The 21,435-nt window shown below is 49.1% G+C and overlaps 9 protein-coding genes across 9 annotated transcripts; 3 read left to right on the top strand and 6 right to left on the bottom strand.

The window, feature by feature from the left end:
- Positions 1-336: 336 nt before the first annotated feature.
- On the bottom strand, positions 337-1,701 carry BDQ94DRAFT_174051 (uncharacterized protein; the record flags this gene model as incomplete). The annotated part of the gene is made up of 6 exons (XM_026772265.1): positions 337-692; positions 753-817; positions 878-1,251; positions 1,319-1,386; positions 1,446-1,482; positions 1,534-1,701. The coding sequence occupies 6 exons, from the start codon at positions 1,699-1,701 to the stop codon at positions 337-339; spliced, it is 1,068 nt and encodes a 355-aa protein (XP_026622288.1).
- Positions 1,702-2,108: 407 nt separating this feature from the next.
- On the top strand, positions 2,109-3,910 carry BDQ94DRAFT_182507 (major facilitator superfamily domain-containing protein; the record flags this gene model as incomplete). Its single annotated transcript, XM_026774169.1, has 5 exons — positions 2,109-2,258; positions 2,321-2,867; positions 2,926-3,059; positions 3,110-3,287; positions 3,345-3,910. 5 exons carry the CDS (start codon positions 2,109-2,111, stop codon positions 3,908-3,910), a joined length of 1,575 nt encoding a protein of 524 aa, XP_026622287.1.
- A 1,572-nt stretch (positions 3,911-5,482) lies between these two features.
- On the bottom strand, positions 5,483-6,934 carry BDQ94DRAFT_162220 (S-adenosyl-L-methionine-dependent methyltransferase; the record flags this gene model as incomplete). The annotated part of the gene is made up of 4 exons (XM_026769507.1): positions 5,483-6,263; positions 6,338-6,464; positions 6,558-6,687; positions 6,764-6,934. 4 exons carry the CDS (start codon positions 6,932-6,934, stop codon positions 5,483-5,485), a joined length of 1,209 nt encoding a protein of 402 aa, XP_026622286.1.
- A 1,068-nt stretch (positions 6,935-8,002) lies between these two features.
- BDQ94DRAFT_174048 (uncharacterized protein) lies at positions 8,003-9,223 on the bottom strand (the record flags this gene model as incomplete). Its single annotated transcript, XM_026772264.1, has 3 exons — positions 8,003-8,894; positions 8,953-9,041; positions 9,107-9,223. 3 exons carry the CDS (start codon positions 9,221-9,223, stop codon positions 8,003-8,005), a joined length of 1,098 nt encoding a protein of 365 aa, XP_026622285.1.
- A 1,077-nt stretch (positions 9,224-10,300) lies between these two features.
- Positions 10,301-11,024, bottom strand: BDQ94DRAFT_150868 (uncharacterized protein). Its single transcript, XM_026767664.1, has one exon. The coding sequence runs from the start codon at positions 10,576-10,578 to the stop codon at positions 10,327-10,329; it is 252 nt and encodes an 83-aa protein (XP_026622284.1). The 5' UTR covers positions 10,579-11,024; the 3' UTR covers positions 10,301-10,326.
- On the bottom strand, positions 10,713-12,893 carry BDQ94DRAFT_174047 (C2H2-type zinc finger protein; the record flags this gene model as incomplete). Its single annotated transcript, XM_026772263.1, has 3 exons — positions 10,713-11,766; positions 11,822-12,157; positions 12,211-12,893. The coding sequence occupies 3 exons, from the start codon at positions 12,891-12,893 to the stop codon at positions 10,713-10,715; spliced, it is 2,073 nt and encodes a 690-aa protein (XP_026622283.1).
- A 247-nt stretch (positions 12,894-13,140) lies between these two features.
- BDQ94DRAFT_174046 (5'-methylthioadenosine/S-adenosylhomocysteine nucleosidase family protein) lies at positions 13,141-16,005 on the top strand (the record flags this gene model as incomplete). Its single annotated transcript, XM_026772262.1, has 3 exons — positions 13,141-14,284; positions 14,336-14,640; positions 14,707-16,005. 3 exons carry the CDS (start codon positions 13,141-13,143, stop codon positions 16,003-16,005), a joined length of 2,748 nt encoding a protein of 915 aa, XP_026622282.1.
- A 1,278-nt stretch (positions 16,006-17,283) lies between these two features.
- On the top strand, positions 17,284-18,491 carry BDQ94DRAFT_182501 (uncharacterized protein; the record flags this gene model as incomplete). The annotated part of the gene is made up of 4 exons (XM_026774168.1): positions 17,284-17,436; positions 17,484-17,856; positions 17,913-18,030; positions 18,083-18,491. 4 exons carry the CDS (start codon positions 17,284-17,286, stop codon positions 18,489-18,491), a joined length of 1,053 nt encoding a protein of 350 aa, XP_026622281.1.
- Positions 18,492-18,766: 275 nt separating this feature from the next.
- On the bottom strand, positions 18,767-20,686 carry BDQ94DRAFT_174044 (amino acid/polyamine transporter I; the record flags this gene model as incomplete). The annotated part of the gene is made up of 7 exons (XM_026772261.1): positions 18,767-19,255; positions 19,316-19,641; positions 19,700-19,723; positions 19,779-20,239; positions 20,298-20,411; positions 20,463-20,533; positions 20,579-20,686. 7 exons carry the CDS (start codon positions 20,684-20,686, stop codon positions 18,767-18,769), a joined length of 1,593 nt encoding a protein of 530 aa, XP_026622280.1.
- Positions 20,687-21,435: the final 749 nt, after the last annotated feature.

Genomic DNA, 21,435 nt, shown 5'->3' with positions numbered 1-21,435 from the left:
CGCTCACTCTGACTCGTTGCGAGACCGGGGATAGGATATAGCGATGCCGCTAAGAGCCATCCTAGCAGGGGACTGCATCAGCGGCCTACGCATATCGGCCTATCATCCTTCGCGACCGTAAGCACACTGAAACCACGGTCGGCTATGCCGTCAGGAGGGGGACTGGGAGTAAGTGACATGAAAAATTACATCTCCCATCGCCGTTTGTCCTCTACAGGAAGCTTCCCAACATAGGAATTCAGAGCAAAGGAATTGGTGTGTTCAAAGTTGGAGCCACGCATGACGAGGCCTGGAAAAGATCGCGCGGCTGGTCGAGCCACTAGATGTAGGCTAAGGCTAAGTCTCGAAGCCACACTGACTGGCCGACTCTACCTGTTGATTAATCTCAGTGACGATCTCAATATCCCCAACAGGCTTCTGGATTAAGTCTGAGCGACTACTTCCTGACCGATGTCTTGTCCGGCTCGCTCCCGAGGTAACCTGATTTGACAGCTTTGACAGCTCGTATGGCGGTCGCACGTAACTGGGGTAGGATGATGACCCATCCCGTGGGCGTCTAAAGGATTTTCCGCTGTGCCGGACTTTTCTGTCCCTAAGTAGGCGTACAATTGGCATCAGGCTGGGCAGGCAAGATACCACTACTCCGAGGCTGCTCTCGATTGCAGTCCAAAGGTGGGAATACGTATCTGACCCTATCAGACCAAATTTGATTAGTATGGCTCACAACAATTGACAAGGAATGGAAATCGTACAAGTGATATCCGAATCACTGATTGCAATCAGGTTTTCGAGGCGGACAATCGAGATGGCACAGACACTACCGTTGCAAAATGTCAGTTCGCTGGACCTATGAAAAACTGCGCTGCAGACATCTTACATGACCCCAAGAGTAAAGATAGACAAACCGATCTTCCTAGCCCAGGGTATTTGTAGCCTCCAAATCTCTCGTGTGGGCAAAACCAGCAAAAGGACATCGGTGCACAAATTGGTCGCAGCTAAAGTGGTCACAAAAGGGACAAAGTCTATGCAGTGCCCTTTAGTGGTCTTCTTCTGCCACTCGTGATGTATTGGGATACATTGAAAAATGGCAGTTGTTTGAAATGCAATGTACCACACAGCCAAAAACAGCATGATCGAGCGACACGCAAATATCATGGAAGGCACGGGGAAGATGCGCTGGTAGAAGAGGACGATAGAGAGCTTGATAACCGGAAGGCAGGTATTCCAGAAGAGCTGCATCACATACAGGTTCTATTTGTCCCGGTCCTGGTCAGTCCCAGCCTCACTTGTCTCTTTTTCAGGGAAATAAGGGAGATACCAAGGAATACTCCTGAACAGTAGCGGCTGAAAGTGTATCGACATGTTCCCCAACACCTGCATGAAGACCTTCGTTACTCTGTCAGCGGTCACTTACCGAGAAATGGGGGCTATAGAGAAGCAATCACTTTGGAAAAGAAGTGCATTAACCGCAAGTGCTAGGGCCTTGAGGCATATCAGCCTGTCTTCGTCGGAAGGAACGGCCAAGTTTCTTACCAAAGCGATAATACTCAGATAGTCTTCTATGAACAGACTCAGACCCTGTAGCCTGCGTGCCCAGATTCTCAGAACGACTGCTAAAATTGAGAGTACAACGAGAATGCTGTTTATGATGACGATCTGTAGCTGTCTGGTGTTGTACGCGCCCGTCAACGTCAGCCCCATGATGTGCTTGGTGTGACAGAACTCGCAACATCTTTTCTGCGTCAAAAGCGGCCAGATAAAATACTTATATGTTACTAGGATTATAATAAAGTCAAACAGGGCATGAGACATGCCTCATAAAACGCCCCGGTCACTCTGAGACGCTATTGTAGGACAGAAAGGCCGGCGGATGCAGGCATTCGGGCCAAGCCCGGTCTAATCCAGCAATCAGAATGGTCTAGAGCTTAGCATGTCCCACAATGAAGAAACCGTTCTTCCCACAGGATCTAGCATATAGTGAGCTCACTACCCCCCTGTCAATGTGCTGTCCAAACTTTTGCTTTTCCCAGACTCTTGCGCGTACGCGGTCGCAATCCCTGTCATCAATAAAAAATTATTCACAGGCCCCGGCTCGAGGAATCAGTACCATGGAAAAGCCTACGGATGATTTACCTACTCCTTTGGACACCAAAGACCATGCGGCGTTTAAATCCTTGGACCTATCAAGTGACGGGCTACGGACAAAAGACGGCGTTGTCTTAGTTCCTCAACCATCCCAGGATCCTGAAGACCCATTGGCATGTTGTTTCTTTCCATACATCACCCATTCTGTGCCGGCTGAGTACTGACTGCCGCCTAGAATTGGGCCAGAAGTCGAAAGTTGAGAAACCTGACTATCCTCTGTATGGCAGGGTTCGCAGGGACCGCACTAGATCTGGCGAACCAACTCGCTATGAAGGACCAGGCGAAAAGTTGGGATAAGGAACTTATAGAAATTACTTACACCATTTCTGCCTCGATCGCAGGTATTGCCTATGGGCCATTGCTGATTAACCCGGTGGCGCAAGCATTTGGTCGCACTGCTATCATATTCTGGTGCCTGGTGTTTGCGATGGCGTGTGCTATATGGTCAGCTTGCATGACAAGCAAAGGCGACTATGAGCGTTTTGTTGCATCGCGTCTGTTTGACGGTATATTCGGATCAATCCCCTCCATCGTTGGCGTGGGAGCCGTGTATGACATGTTTTTCTTGCATGAGCGTGGCAAGGCATATGCCATCTTTCATGTCTCCTTCCTGTTTGGCACGGTTGCGGGTCCAACCTTTGGGGGGTTCATCGTCCAACATACGAACTGGCCCTGGGTGTTCTGGTGGATCGTGATCGCGCAGGGACTTGTTCTCATCCTTGGTAAGTGCAGAGCCCGTAGAGTAATATGCAGCTTGGCAGTGGTCTTATTCTACTTTAGCATTCTTTTTCTTGGAAGAGACCAGCTACCCTCGTGACGGGAAGATGTTACCAGTTGTCATGCCTAAGAGCTTCTGGGCAAAGCGAATGGGCACACTGCTTCCTCATAAGATGGGAATTTCCCGCGCAGAACTGGTAGCCGTAATTTCCTCACCTCTATCAACCAATTCTGACTCAAAATGCAGGGTCGCATCGCTTGGCTACCCTTCCGGATTGGTCTCTCGCCCGTTGGTCTGCTTATTGGCATCTTCCAACTAGCATCTTTTGGCTGGTTCGTCGCAACGCACAGCCTCTTGACTGTCTGGCTGGAGAAACCTGTCTCCGTCGGCGGATGGGGATTTAGTCCCCAGCGGAACGCCTTCTGTACGCCTTCGCCCCTCCCCTCCAAATTTCTTATGCTCATGGCTAACCACCACGAAGTCATCTTCTCCCTCTGGGTCGGCCTTCTGACAGCCGAACTATGGGGCTACCTCTGTAACGACCGCATCGCTCTATGGATCTGCTGCACGCGCGAGAAGGGTGTATGGAAGCCTGAGTGTCGGCTACATGCCCTCTGGGTCCCATCCCTCATTATTCTCCCCATCGGCCTCGGCATTGTCGGATCTGCTCTGCAATACCATCTCCACTACATGATCCTCGCCCTAGGTGCCTACCTCATCACCTTCGCCTCGATGAGCTCTGTCCCAATCGCTGTAACTTACATGATCGAATGTGTCGCCTCGCAGCCCACCGAGGTGGGTGCGTTCATGGGTGCTTACCGTCTTACGCTGGGGTTGGTCGTGCCGTTCTTCATCGATCAGTGGGTGGCACAGGTGGGCTTCGGTTGGGTATATGGGATGATGGCTTTCTTTTCGATTTTTGCTTTTGGGTTCGTGGTTATGTTGATGCTGTTTGGTGATAGGTTAAGGGAGCGGACGTTGGCCAAATTGGCTCCTAGTGAAATTGGGGCCAAGGTTATATATACCAGCGATGAGGAGGGACGTTAAAATAATACAGCTGGTAGGTTTGTTGTACAAATGCCAAAAACGAGGTTTCATACCGGATTTTGGATTTTGATGCGTCCTTAATCTAAGGGCTATCCCCTTCGAGGCTGATATAATATGTTTCTTGGCCATCAAGGTATTCCTGAAAATATATGGATACAATCTTACAACCGTATGCTACTAGTAATAGGTTTTGTATTTTAGGAGACAATAACTATGTCTGGGGTCTGTATCAATGAGGGAAAGATACATATATGTAACGAAGTACGTTACAACTGCATCTAAACCATTACCAGACTGACATGCCAGGGCTTCCCATAGCCTCCTCTCACTCGAATCAAATCATAGGAGAGTAAGTCCTACTAGAGTGGTCAGATCATCTCTTCGAAGCGGGCCCCCTTCCTCTCCTTCAACATGTCCGGTTTGCGCACAACAAGGGTCAGTTTACTCTGGTGATTTGTTCAATCTTGCGTGTAAATAATTTGGAAATAACAAGTCTGATTCCAACTGAAAGTATGTATACAATGGGGGCCTGTAAGTCACTGTAAGCAATGACCCACTCACGCATTGTGGGTCATGCTCCTCCTCATAAATGTCCGTTAACAATATTCGGTCAGAGCAGGCCAAAATAAGCTTGTCAGATGAGCCCTTCTCTCGCCGCACTCATGGCATTTATGAGTGCGATGAAATCATGTCGTGAGCAAGAATGTGCACAGACGTGGTACATATGGAGTCTAGTGGATTTAGATAATGAACTAGAGTCTGGGAGGGATAGATTTGGACCAAGACGTCATGTGCCAGTATGCCCCTACGTGCTTTGTCGGCGTTGATGCTATCCAAAGGGACAATGTTAAGCGGAATAAACTTAATGAATATGACCCTTGTGAGGCAATAGGCAGTTGTCCATGATATACATTTTTTTCAAAGGCCTCTCGCTTTCTTGTAGAAGGTGAGTGCGTTGGTGCAAAAAGGAATAATTCAATATTGTGCACTCAGTGAAGCAGTCAGTAAACAATGAATGACAGGAGTGCTGTGTGGAGAGGTGGACGCGGATGTACACTACGGCCGTCACAATGGCTGAACTCCAAGAATTTGTTCTTCTGAGTAAAGTGTGCGGTGGGAGAATATTTTTGGCCCTCCCGAGCCTCGAGGGGCAGAAGTGGGTCTGACCACAGGCTAAAATCATGGACCTAACTTTGGTGTGATAACCTTGGCTCTTTCCTAAGTTAGCAATAAATATGCGACTGGTCGAATCATAACGGCTTGCATTACTGGTTCATTGTCAGACCTAACTGTCTGACATTTGAGTCAATGTGTGTTATAGCCGGTAGCGTTACAAGGCTCCATTCCCACACTGACTGACCCCCTTTACAATTAGGATAGTCATACCATTCTCGATAAATCTATGTGACTCTGACTACTAGTATGCAGGTTTTAAATTATCTCTATAAAGACCTCTTCGTGGTCCCAAACGGGAACATGATTGCTGATATGGATTTATACAAAGCATGTCAATCTTCTCTAGTTTTAATCTTTCTCACCGCCATTCAGTCGTTGTACTAAAATCGACACCCACTAAACGCGAACAGCCTCAAACAAAGCATTTGACCCCGTTCCTTGATCATCCGACCGCCACACCTTGACAACCTTGAATCCGGCACGCTCCAAAAGGCTCAACCACTGCTTATCCGTGCGCTCCAGCGAAGAGAACATGTTCATCATAATAAGATCGACGCTTGCATTGAACTTGGGTGCTCCTGTTTCAGGAATGGTATTCTCATTAATCAGCAGCACCGAATCATCAGCCATTGCTTCCCGAACCCGATGGAGGGCTTGCAGAGCCTGCTTATCCGGCCAGTCATGCAGGACCGTCCGCATATAGTACGCCTTGGCGCCACGCACAGGCTGCACATCGAACATGCTGTAGCTCACAGCCTCAACACCCTCGGCAAGTGGACCCTTAATGTCCCGAATAACCTCGGGGAGGTCCTGCAGGACCAGGCGGCCAGCAGGGCTCTTCTTCTGCTTGAAGGCTTGCAGGTCGTGACCCTTGCCGCCACCAATGTCGACTAGGAGTACGCGACTTTCCTGCGCCTTGTCACCGGTGGCTAGTGACAACCGCTCTTGCCATGGGTAAAAGTCATACCACTGAGCGCCCTCGACTGCTCGATTGCTGGTCTCCATAACTGTATTGAAAGCGTGCTGCTCGGCTGGGTCCTGTGCGAGCCACTCGAAGTGGTGCAGCTTGGTCCCGTACGCCAGCTGGAAGGGCGTGTCGTAGGCGTCATCTGGGCTACGGTATCCTCGGGCTTCGAGGAAGTCATGGGTGAATGCGGAGGCACGGAAGTTAACATGGCTACCCGGGGGTTCGTTCCATCAGTCACACAGTGTTTCACTTTCAATCTCGAAATTGGGGACTGCATCACGTACAAATTTTTAATGACCTCACTAGGCGGAGCGCCTGTTGCGAACGCCAAAGCCAAAGGCTGGGGTTGGTATTTGTCAACACCAGTTTCAGTGAACAGGCGATTAGCGACGAGGAGGCGCATGATTCTGGCTGTAACGTGGACAAAATATCATTAATACATGGGTAGCGGAAAATTGAAGATAGTTGAGTGAATTGTGCTGCTTAAAAGGAAGAGCATCTTACCAAGAAGGTCCTTGTCGCCTTTGGTCTTTTCATTTAACTGCTCAAGCGACAATTCAGCGCCGCCGGAAGCGACAAATGCATCAAAGACTCCCATTCCAATAGCAGTGCGGATTGCAACTAGGGGATGGTGCTGCAACAAGCTCCCGTGAGCAATGGGTCAGCCAATTTGATTGTCTTTCAGACCACCTGGGTATTAGGCTCCTTACTGCCCAGCAGATATTCAGCACTGTCTGGATAGGGGGTTCAATGGCGGCACGCAATTGATCCAGCACATCGAGAAGCTCGAACCGTGCTGAATCTGGGATATCGTCGGTGGGCGAAAGCTTGGATAGTGCAGCCTTGACAGTGGCAGTTACGTCGGCGATGGTCTGAGCCATTATGGAACGTTTGGAAAGATGAGCACGGCAGGAGGAATATATATGTGGTAAATTATGGGAATTTGGCTGGGCCAACTGTGAAGGGAATTAAAGGGATCCGGGGCGTCGATGTGGAGGACGGCTGGCTTCCTCCGTATTTATATTGCGCCCATAATACCTGCTTACTCGTGACGCCATTCACTACAAGGCACCTTTTAGCCCCCATCCGCTCTATCGCTGGAGAAGGGCAAGGAGCTAGAAGTTGATTGACCGTCGCAACCGTTAGTATGGGAGACATTAATGACCTTAGTGGCTAACATCGTCCTTGATCTTCACTACAGCGCCGTTTGTTGAGTTGCGACGGTAAGCACTAAGACGATGTGACCCGAATAGCTCTGGTCAAGGGAGCATTGGGAGGTCGATTCATTGGTTCCCTCGCTAACTATAAGACTTGCAGCAGATGATACCATCTGTTAGTCGCTCCATACCGCTTAGTCACATTGTCTAAGTTAACTAGTCAGTTGGGTACCGATGCACCAACATGGCGAGAAAAGGGTCTGACAGGCAGCTGCGTTAGTCCGGCTTACATGGTTAAGGGTTCAGGCCTCGGAACCATGATCTCGCCTCGTCATTGGCGCGGCTCTTCCAATGCGGGAGTTGTGTAAATAACAGCTAAGCCATTCTCTCCACTTTACTAATACACGTTGATACATACACCAGAACGCAACTACGGCGCAATTGTTTTTTTAGCATGCCTTCCTTTCTGAAGCCCTAATCCCCGCGTGGTGAACTAATGGACGTTCCTCGGGTATTTTGACTATAGAGTTCTGCATTGAACGTAGTTAACATTGCCTAGACAGACGCAGGTGGGCATTTCGACCATACCCACTGCAGTTCCTCCCAAGATCTCCCCGGAGGATCACGCCCATCATGGTCACCGCACAGATCCCTGGCACGTCTAGATCATTGTTGCACATTATCTAAGGAGACTAGACACTCTCTCTTGAAAGAAACACATCGATTATGCCTTTGAAAACATCGAGTCCTCATTGGTAGCTTGAGATCAGAATGAAGGTAAAGTATTAATGTCTAGGATAGCTGGGTGCAATATCCACTCGAGTCGCAACATAGCAAGTGGTTCCGCTTCGGATCATCGCCCGAGGGGCAGCCGTCTGTCGAACTAGAGACTGGAATGTTATCACAGTTGCCATTTAGTTCGTACGGCAGTCGGACCTGCTCGGTACAGCAGAAGCAGGCCCCGACTTCTGGAGTAGGGGTAGCGGTTTGGGTGGCAGTTGTTGACGATATGGATGTTTGCGTGTCCGTCACAGTAGTTGGTGTAGCTGTGGCTGTGACAGATTCTGTATCGGTAATAGTCTTTGTAGCTGTGAGGGACTCTGTGTGATGAATAGTTTGCGTATCCGTAATGTTTTGGGTAGCCGTGATGGATTCTGTATCAGTGGTAGTCTGGGTGGTCGTAAAAGATGCAGTGGCCGTGATAATCTCAATAGCTGTGTAAGATTCGGTATCTGTAGTTGTCTGCGTGGCCGTGAGCGTGTTGTTGATGGTCTGTGTAGCTGTGGTAGGCTCTATATCAGTCGTAGTTTGCGTGGCTGTGATAGTATTGTTCTTAGTCTTCGTCACTCTTAATGACTCTATATCAGTAGTAGTCTGAGTAGCTGTGAGTGTGTTGTTGATAGTTTGTGTGGTTCTGAGGAATTTTGTGTCAGTGGCAGTCTGCGTTGCTGTTGTAGGCTGCTTTTCGGTAATACTTTTGGTAACCGTCAACAAGTGCGTATCCGTGACGGTCTGTGTAGCTGTGGTGGACTCTATATCGGTAGTAGTCTCTGTAGCCGTGACTGACTCCGTGTCGGTAGTAGTCTTTGTAGTGGTGGAAGATTCGACGTCGGTGAGGGTCTCGGTAGCAGCAAGTGTGACTGGGCCTGCGCTTGATGAATTGCTCCAAGAACAAGTGCAGTTACTGCGATGTCCAGGTCAAATATTTAGTACAAGCCACCAACACACTCCGGGACACATACGGGGTGTTTGTGCTAAGCAAAGGAAGCCCCAGAAGATTTAGTGCTGGATTGCCCCCGCAGTTGCCACCAATGCTGCCTGCCATTCTGCACTGTGAATTGTTAGCTAGTCTCCCCCATCCTGGCATTCTGTTCGCCCAATCAGACATATTCTTACTTCCATATCGCAAGCCTCGACATCACAACCTCGCAAGGCGACGCCGAGATTGATGTCACTCGGAAGGGCAGTGACATAGCTGAGGACTGTCAGGACAAATATGCGCCTGAGATGCATTTTGCGTTGTAAAACCTTCCCCAAGGCTTATAGCGAATGTTAAAGTCGACCGAGGCTTGTGGTCACCAAGAACTAAAGCACCCTTTGACGTCGATAGCGCCTAGTTCCTTTGCACTATGCAACATGGCTACGGGGTGCCTCCTTTCTTAAACCTTCTGGGAGCTTTGAATGTACGGAATGTGGTATAAGCGATCGAAGAACAACTAAAAGTAGCCAAATATCTCCGACCTCAACATACCGCGGTGATGAGCCATAGGGTCTCAAAGGACATAAAGATATAGTGATGAGGTTAGCCAATAGGACGATGCACGTGTTCTCGAAAGAGGCCCTTACATGCTCGTTTATCTTTCCTCAGTGATGCAAATATGCAGGGGGGGGGGGAAGTTATGCCAATGAATACCTTTTATGGCCAATTATGCCGAAACAATGCTGGAAATGAGTCTGCTCAGTCAGCAGCGGGCTGCAGGGCTGCATGGAAAGGCAGGAGTCAATGATTCCACAACCAATGCCATGGTCGATCCTGCTCGCCGATGCAGAACAAATGGTTCGGTTCTTTTGCGCACTTCTAGTCACCTTATTACCAAGTCCCCATGATAGAGAGCGCACCAAGCGAAATCTTACGGCTGGGTGCTACTTGGTGGGAACCATTATCGCGTGCTGCGGAATGCTAATAGAGCGATTCTCCCCTCCTATGTTGAATCATGCCTGAACCCGTGAACTAAGGAGTCCTTCGTCGATCTCAACATAATAAGGTGTGGCGTCATTTAAGACAGATATGCCAAATACTTCTTATCATGCTCAAGCATACCTGAACCTCAAATGGACGATTCAGGGCAACGATTGGCGTGACTCTGCCGCGCTACATTCCACGCGAGCACCGCTTTCCACATGAGGTTACCCGTCTGGGATCAATGAAATTTGCAAACACAGATGGTGGTGTGGTAGTCTGCTATAAGTTGAGGTTAACCGCTGGCGGCAGGAACTTACTGAATTGGATCAATGAAAGATATGGGACAATGATACCAGCAGGCTTGGTCACATAACTAGTTAGTATTATACCAAGTATCCTTTCTGTATGTCTGTTTCATTATAGATGTTCTAGATCATAATATATCTTTTGTCGAAACACTAACCGCTAGACCAAAAACGACAAACCGCTCCTGGCTAGCGAGGCGACGGAGAGAAATGTGTCCCAATATCTTATGTATTTCCTCTGTAGTAAAGGTGACGATAAACACTGCCACCTCGGAAGCGGTCGGCTTTCGGAGCCCAGCCTGAGTTAATCTCCCTGCCGGACTGCAAGAGGTGAGGCCTTCCGAGTCATAGGCAGAGACAACACACTTGCCATGTGCCATGTTCCCGACCAATATTCTGATGGCCGTGTCGTGGGAAGGAGCGTAAACTTTAGTAAAGGATGTTACTATCAACAACCTGTGCGAGGGTCAATGGGTCAGGTATATCGTATGAATGAGTACCCATAGGATTCGAATCATGCTCCCCCCTTGGGGGATACAGGGGGTTTTGCTGTATTCAAAAGATTTTTGCCGTCCGGTATCTCATATGTTTCTGGCTCAGCCGCTGGTAATTGTCCCTCGACACTTAGGTTGCCACAATCGGGATTGGGGTCCTCCAGCTTGGATCCACAAATGGGGCGGCCGTCAGGGGTGAGCGGGCCACGGTATTCCGGGTTGTAGTCCGGACTGGTCTCATCTAGGGTAGCGACGTAGCGGTTTCGTCCTCCCCGCTTGCTGTGGGTTTTGGTGTAGTGGGCGTTTAGGTTGTCACTGCGAGAGAACGCACGGTGGCAGCCGGGCACCCAGCAAACATGAGGCTTCTCTTTGGAGTGGCTCTTCATGTGGCGCCTCAGGTGCTCCTGCCTCTTGAAGCGCCCCTTGCAGCCGGGCTCTTTGCACCTGAACTGGATCTGCTTGATGATAGAAGGCAGATTCTCGAGGCTTAGAGACTTACTTCCCTTGGATGGTGTACGTTTCGAAGGATGACTGACTCCAAAAGTCTCCGGGCCCGACTTTAAAACGGCTCGAGCGTCATCATCTTCCGATATTTCATCGATGATCTCAGCTTCGTGTTCACTTCCCTTAGTCGCATTGGTCCACCTGTCAGCATTTGAGTCAACGTCGCTAACCTCTTCCTCCTCGATTGGAAGACATGCGAGAGATATTTCTTCCAAGTGCCTTCCTACATGTGTGGCATACTCCTTCTGGGACTTCCAACCAAATTCTAAGCACAGTGCACATTTATGATCTTTGAATTGGGGCTTCAAAACTCTCTCCTCAGCCCTTGATACTGTTGTCTTCAAAAGACTCCCAGCGCTGTCAAGGCCGTGAACTTTTACCAAATGATCAATGAACTCTCTCTCGGCATAGGCTGTGTAATTGCATGTACAGCAACGCCATATACACTGACTGAAGTGCGCAATGTATTCATGATCCATCCAAGACTTGCGGCTTCGGAACGTTTTGAAGGAGTCTCTGCAATCTTCATGTGTGCACAGGTATGACTCCAAATCCGAATAAACGTGCATCCTGATAAGTTAGCTGCGCCTCCACTCGCGATAGCACTTCGAACCAAGTTACTTACTTCCAATAAATTCTGTTAGGCATAGATACATAATCACCACAGTAGTAGCAGCGGAATGTACCACCTACTACTGGTAGAGGGGGTACTCGAGGTCGACCTTTCCCTTCATCTCCAGTCACTGACAGGAATGAGGTATGTGACGCTGTAGTTGCAGCGTAGCATGATGTTGGGGCGAGAGATGTCCCGATGGCGGAATCACAAAACTGAGAATAGGGCTTGAATAGAGTCAGAGCATCTACTACTTCGTCGTCGACTTCATTTTCCCTGATGCGAATAGATCTTTCCAGGTTGGCTTCTGCTAATCGCTCCACAAGCAGAGTTGAAGCAGATCTGAATCTGTCTTATCTGTCAGCTTACAAGAGTAAAGATTAGGTAGCGAGGGATCCGACCGATCTCGAATGCGCAGGGCAAAAGGCTGCGCAGACTGGGACAACAGAAATTCGCTCCGGAGTGGCACGTGCTGTGACTGCTCCTCCTTTTTCAAGCGCGAAATGTTCCTCTCGATCACTGGAACCAGCTCCATCAAGCAGTTGACATAGCAGTGAAGCCGCCCGAAACGATTATACTCACTCTCGCTGCTCTCAGATGAGTTGTCAAAGGAATCATCATCTGAAGACGAGTCAGATGCAGCTTTGTCCAAGATTATGACAGCTTTTTCTAGCTGAGTCTCCAATTCTTGACCAAGATCTTGGGCGACATCGCGCCCGTTTCCTGCGTGTGTGCTTGAGTCATAAATCGCGAAGTATGGCCTTAGGACGTTTCCGATGCCCTTCAGGTTCTCGATCACGTTTAACTTCAAGGGCTGTGATCGTCCCAGAATAGTATCAAGGTGCCCAATTGGAAAATTATCTTCCCACAAATCAATGTTGGCAACATCCTTCTTCAATGTGTTTCTGTGGGACCCTCGAATAGTTGATCGGAAATGCGATCTCCAGAGATGGACCAGAGCAGCCGAGCAGGTTTGATAGAATAGTTCAACGAAGCCCAAATTCGGATCAAGAGTGCTCTGATCAGGCCTGTAGGTGAGCCAATCCTCTGCTAACTTGGTCGAGTCTTGAAACGCCTCCGCCATGTTTGTAGGAATACAGACTATATCAACCAAAACGGATGATCATGAAGCCCTTTACGTGGCCCAAAGGTCCAGGTTGACGTGACATGGAAAGGCGGAATGTTAACTGCTAAGCAGACTGAGATGGACGCGGTCACCTGATGCGGGGTTGATGAGGCTGACTTGCGCCTGCAGGAGTCTTCGCTCCTCTTAAGTCGTTCCTGTTCCTGCCCAATATTTGCCGCATGGCGCTTCCAACCGACAGCCAAATATGGACGGCTTTTGGCCACCCAGTCATCGACGATATTTTGATGTCGCAATCATCTGTGCACTACAGGTCGAGGCAGACGCAGCAGAGAACCTTTTCGACCATTTCTGGGACAGGAATGGAGACCAATACGGAAAGGCAGATGGAGACCAGAATTCGTATCGGACGGGGGTAATCGGCAACCACAACGTAGTGTTGGCGTATATGCCTGGCATGGGAAAGGGTAATGCAGCAAGTGTCGCGGCTAGTTTTCGATCCAGCTTCCAGGGCATTCGACTAGCCATCATCCTTGGGATATGTGGAGGAGTTCCAAACGGGACCAAGGACGGCATTTTTCTTGGCGACATCATTATTGGCAGCGACATCGTGATCCATGATCTGGGTAGGAAACTACCCGGTTGTTTCCGCCGCAAAGAAGGAATCACGGACCCCGCTGTGAATCCTGAAGTTCGATCGTTCTTGCACAAGTTGTCAAGCCAAAGGGGTCGTGGAACCCTGAAAGAAAGAACCCACTTCCACCTCAGCACCCTGCAAGGACGGGCTAACGGCTATTGCCGCCCTAAACAGGATCGACTCTTCGCACCAACCTACAAACACAAGCATTATGACACATCAAGATGCAAGAAGTGCAAGAAGGACAAGCATTGTAAAAAGGCTCACGATGCCCCATGCGAGGCTCTAGGATGTGACCCAGCAAAACTGATTCATCGGTTTCGTCCATCGCCGAACCAGATTAGCATCCACTTCGGGCGGATCGCCTCGGGAGACACAGTCATGAAGTCTGGAGTGGATAGAGATAGGATCGCCGCTCGGGATACTATTATCGCCTTCGAAATGGAGGGCGCAGGCATTTGTAATAACTTGCCTTGTATTGTGGTGAAGAGCGTCTGTGACTATGCTGACAGCCACAAAGACAAGGCTTGGCAGGAGTACGCCGCTGGGGCAGCAGCAGCGTGTATGAAGTCTCTGCTTGAACAATGGGCAGCTGTAGATCATCCCGATGAAAGACATGAGATTCACAAGGTACCAGTACAGGTAGCCGAGCTATGCAGTTTCAATAATTTACCGCAAACTCCCTCAACAAATGGTGACGAGGCAAACAATTCGCAGAGGTATCATGAAGAGGCAAGTACAGATATATTGAAAGGTAACATTGTTTTTCCCTCTTGGAGCTTTGGCCTTTATCTAACCCTTGCAGTTTTGTCCACAACTAAATCGAACTTCAAGAGTGCGATCGACTGTCTGAAGGAATTTCGAAATTCTTTACCTCGAGATACTGATCTCAAAAGAATATTGAAAAATCAGCGCCTGATTATGACCGATATCTTGGAATATCTGGAAACGGACATCTCAGTCTCGGTCGACGAGCATCTTGGTTCATCGAAGGAAATTTGTCTACAGCTAGTAGTGGAAATTGAGAGGAAGCTGGAAGAAATTAAAATCATCACGAAAAGTCTTCCTGCTACCACCAAGGCTAAAGTCCAGTCTGAAAGTCCACTCAAGGTGAGAAAAGTTTAACAGTACACCTCGCTCAATTTCTTTTTCTAATCAGGTACATTATCTTCACAGGATGCTGTGGAAGACCTAGGTTCCATTATTGGAGTCCTTCGATCTGAAATTTCTCGAGAAAAAACTCCTCGATCATCGGATGAAGCGAGACTGACCAGGACTTTCAAAGAGCACCGCGAATTTCAGCACTTTCGCATTGTTCAACAAGCTGCTTGCAATCTCTACGATGCCTTTAGGACAGCTTGCCATGCCCACTCTGTCCATGATGTGCATCTGTCTCTCAAACCGGACCTCAGTGGAACTTTGACCCAGGTGCGGTTCAACTTAGCCTTAATCCAGGACCCCAGTGTCACGACTACGGGAAAGGCAGTATGGATTAGTGTGGAGTCAATTATCAAACCCAGCGATGATAGCTTCCAGTCAGCGTTCTCGACATTTTCAACAACATCTACTTCACAAAAGCGTTCGAGAGTATGCGAAGAAGGACCTTGTCCACCGAGGATAAAACGCGTACAATTTCAACAATTGGAGGCCATCTCGGGGCCTGTGCAAGCACCCTATCAAGAGAAAACCACTATCGCAATTCCCAATCTTTTCTTCCAGCGCAATCTCTGCACTCTCGTTCAGAGGTCTCTCTGTCAAGGAGGCTCTGGGGGCTGCATCGGACTGCTCAGAGACGATGACACATGCAAACACTTGGCCTACATCGACACTCAAACAAACAGCGGCACCACATCTACTTCATCACTCGCCCAATTAATATCCCGCTCAGCATCAAAGCCTACCAGAGACATGGGTCCCTACGAGTGCGTTCAACTAGCAAAACACCTGGCCACAGCCGTCCTCTACTACCACGCTACCCCCTGGCTCCAAAAGGCATGGCGAAGCAACGATGTCCATTTTTGGGGGGACCACGAGTCCCTCCTCCAGCAGACTCGACAGGCATTGCCATACATCACGACGTCAATCCAAGCCTCAGCCTCCATGGACAGCACAAACACGGAATCAGTTGTTTACCGCCAACTCATACGAAACCCAGTACTCTTCGGCCTTGGCATTATGTTCATCGAGCTCGCACATCAAGTTCCCATCACAGCTCTCGAAGAACGCGTTGACCAGGTCAACGGGGGGACGAGAGACTTTGTGGAATATTTCACCGCAGACCGGTTAGTTAAACATAGCAACCAGATCGTGAGCAATGGTTTTCGGGAAATCATTAGGAAATGCCTGCATTGTGACTTTGGTCACAATAGTGATTTTTCGAGTCCGGCGCTTCAAGAGGCGTTTCATCGGGATGTTATCGTAGGTCTCGAGAATCTGGAGAGGCGTCTTCGGGATTTGCAGCTTAATGATGTGTGACCATGTTCTGTGTATAACTTGCTTGATACCCTGTTGTTATGTGGGAACTGTAGAAAGAGTCCAATGGGAGTATGTGCATCAGTGAGCTTGCGCTCAACTCTAAACCAGTTTCCCCATAAATTGCCATTGGGCGACCAGATACATGCATGAATGCCATACGCGCAATGTAAGATAAGCCTACAGCAGTGTATGGCCAGGCTGAAATCCATTTTCTCTTCCTATATTGTTTTTTCTTACCAACCCCAGCTATTGTTGGCCGGTAAACAAGTTATCACCACTAAAGCTTTGGCGGTGAACCCAGCAAAAAGTCTTTTAATGTATATGGGTCCTGGGATTCGAGAACGACTGTATGCATTTGCGCCCCCAGTGAGCTTACCTGGGCCACAGTCATCGCCAGGCTGTTGGGACAGTGAGCTCATACGTTCTCGTGATGTCTGGTATTAATTCCCACTTTGGAGTGACCAAAGTAAATCCGCTGTGGTTGTGCGGTCACCCTGAGGGCCGGTCAATCCAGATTTTGCACGGGCGGCACTTGCCCAAAGTTTATTTTGGAGATCAGCTGAAACCATGGTGTCGGCTTCGCCCATCCGGAACACATGCCTTTCACCTTTTTAACGCCATACTTTGTTATTTTTAGACTGGAAAGGAGCTTGGTCCGGCGCTATGGTCCCATGGCTGGCTACAGACCCATGGTTGTAGGCAGAAGCTGGTGCTGGGTCCCGAAAGTAGGACTCTTGATGGCTAAATCTTTAACGCGAACTCTAACTCGAAGTACAAAAATCCCAAACAAACATGAAACTGCAGCGGGAGCAACCCCGCCCCACTGGTTCATCCATCTCCATGACCTTCAGTCTGGGTGTACGAAGTGGATTTGAGAGGACTGCAGAATATCACCATTATGGTTGCTTTGTGACTGCAATCAATGGCTCTTAGTTCGCAGACAACGGCCGACCTACGCAAATCATATTTCTAGTCGGTGGAAATAAGTCCATGCGTTCGCCGATCACACATGGCCCCTTTCCTTGGTGTTCTCTAGGTGCTTCGGAATAGAGGAACTTTAAAGGTGGATCGACGCATCCTGAAACCATCCCCCGCCAGCTTCGTGCGGCACCATGCTGTCGGGTAGTTCGTGCGGGTGAACCAGTCAACCACGAGCAGGAAAAGGCCGCTACCGAATAAAAGGGAACACCATCCCCGCCTCACGCGCTGCCATTCTCTTACACATCATGCAAGCTTGCACCTGGTGTGCCAGCAGGCCTACAGGCTAGGCTACTACGCATGGCTTCTGCATCCTACAATGCTGGCCCTGGCATTCTGGGCCTCAATTGGGTAGCAGCTGGAATTGCCACCATCATCATGCTGTTGAGGCTCATTGCGAAGCATCGTATTCGCAACCTTTCTTGGGACGATGCAATTATGATCCTTGCTTATGTATGGAACCTTTTGGGAAGATTATACGACTAAGCTTACCATGGCAGGCTTTGGCTATTGCGTCTTCCGTCCTGATCACTATAGCAATCTCCCACGGATACGGACGACATGCTTACGAACTCGATCGATCAGACCGTGTCTTGACTGCGAAACTTTATACGGTGTTTCAATGCGTCTCGATTGTCAGTACGGGAACGGGAAGGCTGGCTTTCGTGTTATATTTGCTGCCAATATTCCGACACAAATATCTCATGGGACACATCTTGTGGCTTATATTCGCGCTTCAGCTCATTGCCAATTACGTCAGTCCTGTGACTATCTTGGCCCGATGCGCTGACATTCGCGCTATATGGGACATTACCGTCAAGAGCAAATGCTGGGATCCAAAAATCCTGATAACTTATAGCTACGTGCAATGCAGTAAGTCCATATGCCGAATAATGTTCCATTGGATAGGCTAATCTCGGAAATCACAGCTATCAATACAGCAACCGACCTTTATCTCGCAATATTTCCTGCATACACCTTGTGGAGTTTGAATCTCAAGCGGCGGACGAAGACAATTCTCATCATACTAATGGGCCTGGGGCTAGTGTATGTACCATATCTGTCGTTGAGCCCAGCACAACTCTAACCGATTATCCAGCGCCATGGTAGGATCAATCATGCGAATTATAAGCCTTCCCTCCCTCTCCATCATCGACGATCAGTCTGCCGCAACGAACCGCCTGACCATCTGGGCCTTGATGGAATGTTACTTGGTCATCACTACGGCATCGATTCCATGTATTCGGACCTTGGTGATGGACTCTGTACGGCTACTAGTTAACAGCAGTCGATCCCGCTCAGGAAGGGAAGCAGACAGTAGGAGGACAAGGCAGAACACCTGGGGCGATTATCCCATCTCGCGAAGCTACCGTGTAGCAGTGGGAGATGATGTCGAGGACAGGCGGCATATGCTGGGCGATGTTGAGTTGGGGCGGTATGGACATAATGGAATAAGCAAGTTGGTCGAGGTGACGGTTGCAGAAGAGGCGATACCAAAATGGATATAATAGAAGAAAAAACGATCATAGCCTAGTGCTACAATATAATACATTAATATAGTTTTACGGTTTAGATACTGCAATTAATACTAGTAGGTTTCGAGAAGTACCTAGACATCCTTTGGATACGAAGAACATCTTCGGCTTTTGTTCGTTTGGAGCGCTACTATTACATGCAGACTGGCGTACAGACCACGATGAAACCACTATACACTCACAAATTAATTATATATAATCCTCCCCGACATCCACCGATCAAACAAGAGACCTATAAGAGCGTACTACTACTCGTCATCCCCGCCATCGCCGCCCACCACTCCCCCTTCTCCAACAGCAACCGGAACATCCATGACCGGCCCATGATAGATCTTCCTCCCCCTAACCAAATACCACCCCAACCCGAGCAGGAATTCGCCCATAAACACCACAACCGACCAATTCATATTTGTCGGCGTAACAGGCAACTCCTCGGGAAAGAATGAGAAGAAAATAGTAATGGTCAAGAAACAGATCGACCCGATATTAATCAGGATTCCCCACAGCCTACCCATCTTCCACGGGCCGTATTGGAGCGGCTCGTTCTTGAGCTTCTTGATGAGTATCAGCACGATGGCAATCTCGTATGATGAGAACAGTCCCGCTGTTGTCAGAGAGATCATGGCGTTGAAGGCTGCGCTGGAGCCGATGTTGATGAGGCAGGTGATGGCTGTTATTATGGCGCAGAAAGCGATGGCGCGGAGGGGCAGGGCAGAGCCGGAGGTCCTGGTGCTTATCTGGTTTGATCTAAGTTAGTATTCATGGTATTTGTGCGGAGGGGTACGAGGTATTCGTACGTGCGACAGGAAATCAGCGAATGGAATTCCCTTGTCCTTGGCTAATGCCCAGGTAAGGCGCGATGAGGAGGCAAGGAATCCAAACGAGGCGCAAATTGTCAGAGCGATCACGATGGCACTCATTACGGATGTTCCGGCGTGGGATTTTGTCGCATTGAAGAAGACTTCGATGAAGTCGTATCCGGTGGCGCTGTCGAGGGCGGCGTCGAGGTCGCCTACGCAGAAGAGGAAGGCTAGGACCATGGCGAAGCCCAGAGTGCCGTTTAGCATGATAGTCGCGATCATGCACCAGGGGACTATGACGGAGGCGTTGACTACTTCTTCTGCTGTTGTTTCGTTAGATATAGATTATTTTTGGCCGGGAAGTGGGTGTAAATGGCTTACACATATGACAGGGGCCATCGTATCCTGAGTTACCAAGTTAGTCTATCCACTGCGTCAACACGAGGACTGTGTAGCGTACCAATAAAAGGAAGATTTGTCCCCATCAACCCAATCAGCCAGGTAAGACCAGAGTTCTTCCATCCCGAGGTGTTGGTGAAATTCGCAAAGACGAATTCGGCGTTCTTATGTGGGGCCAGATAGACGAGAGGGATCAGGATGGCTAGGAAGCCGGCGGTATGGAGAATGAGGATTAGACCTTCGATCTTGGGGAGGAGCCGTGCCCCAAAGGAGTTGACTAGCAGGCAGATTACCAGCGCCGCGAACATGAGAAGTGTGCCATGCCAGCGTTGAAAGTCATACCCGTCATAGTTCAGCACCAGAAGACCCTGCAGGACGGTGGCGGCGAAATACACTCCCGATGCAGTGTTGGCCCACCATCCGATCATGTCCAACCATCCGGTTACCCAGCTGAGGAAGACAGCTTGGCCTTTAGGGGCGAGTATGGATACCCAGTGGTATTGACCGGCTGACGTGGGAGCCCTGTATGACAATTGACTTAGTGTTGTGTGTTTCGAGCGTGGTGTAGGGGGATTTGTACATCGAGGCCATTTCGGCGAGAGAGGCTGCTGTTAACAAAGCTCCAATCCAGCAAAAGATAAACCCGTAGACGAGGGTCGCTGGTCCTCCGTCAACCATGGCTGCTGGATTGGCGCTGTATACTAGTCAGCCCGGTGACATCGATCATGGAAATGTTGATACCCACGTGAGAACCGCCTCCCAAGTACACATCATCGTGGTTGTGAAGCCCAGCATGGACAGGAAACCAAAATTTCTCTGCCTCTATTAGTTACGCGACACAGACATAGAATGAGTGCTCACCTCGAAACGCTGCTTCCTGCCAAACTTTGCCATGTCTTCATCATCACGATCCTTGTATTGCCGGGAGCCCAGCTCCTGGATTGCCATCTCTCCATGTTTGAAAGACATTTTGCTGCTTGACTGGACGTTCAATAGCGAAGTCAACCAGGCAAGGAAAAAAGAAAGGTTATGCGGGGAGAGAGGAGAAAAAGAATAAAAATAATTAGTGAACAAATATGAAGGAAGCTGTTAAGACCGAGCGACCGACAAATACTAGCAGGGGTTGGTGGCTTGTTGCACGATAATAAGGTCTATCCCTGAAATATTCACACGGGGATTGCTTGAACAGGAAGGTCGTCTTCCATGCTCAATCAAATCGTCCACATTCGACCTTCCGAAATAAATTAACATATGTACCCCCCTGAAGCCAGCCTCGGACCTGGTATGATAAGTGGCCGTAGGATATTAGGCCGTCTATCAGTCCGTGAAAGAGCCGGCGTTGGCTGCATATTAGTTTCGGGGTTCTAGACATTGCATTTATTAAGCCTTAGATGCGCCCATGGAAGACCTCTAGACTTAGTCTCATCTGCAGCTTTGTTTGTGCTACTGCAAGCTCCTCGCCTAGACGTTTGCGCGAATGCTTAGTGGTCAGACAAGGGTTGAAGTGAAGGCGGCCACAGGGGCCTCAGACAAGCTTTGGGATATACATGAGATGCTCAGATAATAACCTTACCCAGAATCGAAGAAAATGTCGTTGATTCGCAGAGGTCAAGCTGAGACTCCACGACCGAGAACTAACGCTGATGCGATCAATCGGCCATTGTCATGTCAGCACTAGTTCGTAGTGTATGCAACTAATCGCTGGCGTTATCGCTCCA

Source organism: Aspergillus welwitschiae (assembly GCF_003344945.1).
Source record: "Aspergillus welwitschiae strain CBS 139.54b unplaced genomic scaffold BDQ94scaffold_38, whole genome shotgun sequence".
NCBI lineage: Eukaryota > Fungi > Ascomycota > Eurotiomycetes > Eurotiales > Aspergillaceae > Aspergillus > Aspergillus welwitschiae.
The sequence above is the reverse complement of the archived record's forward strand: the minus strand, read 5'-3'. Positions and strand labels throughout refer to the sequence as shown.